General features: G+C 38.2%; 1 protein-coding gene across 1 annotated transcript; it reads right to left on the minus strand.

Moving 5' to 3' along the window:
* Positions 1-343: 343 nt before the first annotated feature.
* Positions 344-1,846, minus strand: LOC113329242. Its single transcript, XM_026576206.1, has one exon. The coding sequence runs from the start codon at positions 1,792-1,794 to the stop codon at positions 607-609; it is 1,188 nt and encodes a 395-aa protein (XP_026431991.1). The 5' UTR covers positions 1,795-1,846; the 3' UTR covers positions 344-606.
* Between the last annotated feature and the right edge of the window lie 2,495 nt (positions 1,847-4,341).

Below are 4,341 nucleotides of genomic sequence, written 5' to 3' on the forward strand. Positions count from 1 at the left end.
GTAAAATAAAAGTTTTAGTGAAAAAAAGAGTGAAAATATAAAGTTTTAAGATAACACCAAAAATGCTATGGAAACTGAGTTTCCGTAAAGCAGAAAATTTGACGGAAACATAAATTTCCGTCGCATTTCCCTTCCTACAAAGTGGATCAGATGTGATCCACTTTGTAGCGGAAAGAAAGGGATATATAACAGTTATTGGTACTAAATCTACTTCCATCACATCTCATTCGGCGATTATGTCGTTATTAATAGAGAATTTAAATATGCAATTGAGATGCAAGGGGTTAGCAATCATGATATATTTGGGAAATTTCAAGAAGAAGTTTTGGAGTCACAATTATTATTGATGCATTTGGTTAAGGCAGCCGGTCCTATCTGTAAGACTAACACTGCAAAGTCCATTGGTTAAAGTATTATTTTGCTGTACATAGCAAACAGTTTAATATGCACAAAGACTTAAAAGTTGCACATTTTTATCATTTTTATCTAAGAATTTAAGGGAAATTTAGCCAAAGAGTTTAGTAGGCAGGACACAACAATATCGCCATTTATCGTTCACTCACGGTATTGCGCATCCGGACGTCCGGTGTGTCGGTCCCGCCTCAATCACAGGTTAAGACCAGTGGAAAGTGTAATCCCGGCGATATTCAGCCCTTCCATTCTAGTCTCAGGAATAGGTACCCATTTCCATTCACCCTTCGCCAAATCAAAAGAGAACCAAATAATATCCCACATACCCTTAAAATTAGACATCAAAATAACCCTTATTATCCCATCCCGGGCCTCCAAGCACCCCATTATGACACTATAAGGCTTCCTCACTCTATTCACCAAATCTTGTGGCACTTTTGATCTCAACTCCCACATTCCACCACCACCGCCGCCGCTTAGACCCCAAAGTTCTATACACCCAAACACCCTTACTTGCTGATCATCAACATTCGCTGACCTTACAATTGCCATGTAATTATCACCGAACACGTTCAATGTACTAGAATCCGCTGTACTAAATCCAACCGCTAATCTCTCTTCCACCCCTCTACCATCAAATCTTGGCCGTAGAATCACTGGTGGCTGATCGTTTTCTTCTTGTCCAACTGCAAGTACGACGCTATCACTCCGCCGGTGTACTAGGCTCAAGTACACTCTCTTCCTCCCACTATCTGGCCGATTCAAATCGTTCTCTACAGCTTCAATTGACCGCCAAGTGTCAGATCCCGACACGTACTCAAACAAAACGGGCCGATTCTCATAAAACTCGGCAAATAAGAATCTGAACCGGTCTGATCCGTTTGGTCCAGCAATGAGTTTTAAACCTGATCGTCTCCACGACGATATATCACGTGGACCTAGAGGACTTGGCGGAATCTTCTTAACTGTTTTAAGCTTCAGATTAACGGCGATCAGTTGCCGGCAGTAATTAGAAGAAAAGAGAAAGAAGTCACCTGAAGCCGTAAGAAACGAGAGATCTTCACCGGGAGGAACAACCGGAGATAAGAATTCCGATACACGAATCTTAAACCAGGAATCAGATCGGTCTGTAAAACCATGGAGTATTGAATCACGAAGCGACCGTTTCGTATAGACGAAAACCCATGTATCGGGGTCTGATTGGGTGTTGTAATCACGACGGAAATCGGTGCTGGAGATCACTGAAGTGAGTGTTTTTGAAACGGTTTTCACGCGTAGGATTACTGGTAGAGCTAATCGGAATAGTATGTCTTGGATGAGTTCAGAGGGGAGTAGACATAGACCGACGGCATTATTTGTTGTTAGGTTCCGGCAGCTTTCCATTTCTTTTCTTTTTCTCTCTTCTCTTTGTGATTGTTTTTTTTTCTTTGCGGTTTTTTTTTTTCTCTTCTTTATTTGGGTACTGAATGTTGGGGTTTTTATTGTGGCGGGTTTACTTGGATTTCTTGATTAAAAAGTATAATAATTGTTTTACAAGAAAAAAAAAAAGTTCTAAAAATAATACTTTTTATTAATTTTTTTATGTACTTTATCATCGTAATAATTTCACTTTGGTTAGTCATCTTCTTACGTACTTGTAGTTAAAGATGTTTGGATATCAAAAGCAGAAAAATCATTTTGAACTATTTTTGGATTGTAAGTCATTTTGAACTATTTTTTTGTTTCTAAAGATTGAAAAATAAGGGATGAGGTTAGCTGACTGGTATTATCCGACCTATCACCAAGCTGAACACCAGTATCTAGCACGTTTGGGTACTAGAAACACAAATGTTTTGTTTTTCCAAAAACAAACATCAGAAACATAAATCAGAAGTAAAATCATTTTACTTCACACGAAGCTGACTTTTTTGTAAAATCATTTTGAAATTATGCAGCCAAACTTTTTGGCCTCCCAGAAATGAAAAAAACAATTTCTAAAGGTGCATCTCTAGAACCAGAAGAATTGATGGTGCCTTTTAGTGGATAAAAACGAAAATGGTCAACTAGCAAGGGACAAAATGTGAGGTCGATAGGCACGCGAGAGAGCGGAGAGCATTTAGAAGGGCGGGAGGTGTTATGCCATTAAATATTGAGGGATGAATCATGGTCGACGGTACATAATTGATGATGTGGACCACTCTGGTTTGATCCCTTGGATCATAAAATGATGACAATTGGTTGTCTCTGCGCAAGCCACGTAACGTAATTACGCATTTTTTTCTTTTAATAACTTTGTTAATTTTGTTTGGAAAAAATTAGGTACTTGGGTGGGATGGGATTGAAAAGAAAGGGGTATTAAGAAGATGAAGGTACTTTGGTAACCAAGAACTGTTGGTGGCTTTTGTATCCCGTTTAGAGCCAATTGTAGTGCGAGTATAGTTGCAGTTATGAAAAGCAGGATTCCAGTTATCACACCAGGGGTCGTACAGAAAACCCCCATCCAAGAGTCATATAACAGGTTGATCCGTGTATTTATCTCCTGCACTCCAACAGATGAAAGGCTTAATTGTTTTAACGGTTATTGGTAAAGACATAAACTCAAAATCAAGTGCATACGTAGTAAGTGAATTATTATTATTAGTTAAAGAGTATCATAATACACTAGCTCATGAGTATGGACAAACAGACCCAGGTGTGACTTCTTGTTTCTTTTTAGTTTTTGTATCATGAATGTCGCCTTCTTAATAAGATAATCAGGCGTGGTTATCTGAATTGGCTCCTCACTTTTACTTCAGTTAATGGGAAGTCTGCGCGTGTGGGCGAAATACCGCATAAAGCCAAATCACAATTTCGTTTTGACTAAGACAATCATTAACACGAAAAAAAGGAAAATTAAGCAAAGAACGGCTATGCGAAAAGAAGAAAGAAGCACGAAGAACAACTACGTGACAAGCATAGCACGACATTTATTCAGAAGAGCACGAAGTAGCCACGCGAAAGACAGTAACATCTCCCCAGAGCCTGGCGAATAAGACAGATTAAACAGAGATCAGCTAACAGAGATCTTGCACGTGAACCCAGTTTCTTCTACCTGAATATTTGTTTATATAAGGATTGAAATAATGAAGATAGAGGCAGGTTGGGAGAGATTTCCGTCAAGTAGTAAAGATAATATCAATTCTAGAAGAAGAGAAAGAGATCTTTAGGGTTCTATCCTACTTGTTATTTCCATTGTTATGCACTTGAATCCTTCTGATACTTTGTAAGAACTCCGTATCTTTAATAGAAAAGCTTACTTGAAGATCATATCAAGTGTCTAGAAGTGTATAATATCATTAATGTTTAAGTTTTACTCCATGACTTAGACTTAGTGTTCTTATCATTTCATTGGGTGTAGTTGTGGGAGTTTCCACAACTACACTACGAAAAAGGGAAAGAAAGAACAAAAAAGAACACAAGTCACCGGCACCATAAAAACAAAGCAATTTGGAGGTGATAAGTAACACCAAGTTTATTTACTCCTGATTCATCTAAGTCCTCTGGATTTGAGAGAAATCACCTAAATTGAGTCAGATCTGACTCAATATGTTGTTTTGAGTAAGAACTGACTCAACTGACTCAAAAATATGTGATCCCATGAATCAGGGATGTCTTGTTACCTGACTTAAACGGGTCCGAGTCAGGGGTTAAATTTGAGTCAGAGGTCGATTCAGATCTGACATCTGACTCGCGATGAGTCAGGAATTGACTCAGATCCAAATCGCGAGTCAGATGCAAACAAACTTGTTGTAAGTTTGAAATTCTATAGTAGCGGAAAATCCCACTACTACACCCTTTAGATAATCTATATAACAAACTAGAAAATCATCAAGAAGAACACTTAGAAGAATTTTATTAAATTCAGAAATCAATACAAACAAGTAAAGTAAAACTCTTGACTTTGGGAGCAAA

This window comes from Papaver somniferum, unplaced genomic scaffold (assembly GCF_003573695.1).
Source record: "Papaver somniferum cultivar HN1 unplaced genomic scaffold, ASM357369v1 unplaced-scaffold_115, whole genome shotgun sequence".
NCBI lineage: Eukaryota > Viridiplantae > Streptophyta > Magnoliopsida > Ranunculales > Papaveraceae > Papaver > Papaver somniferum.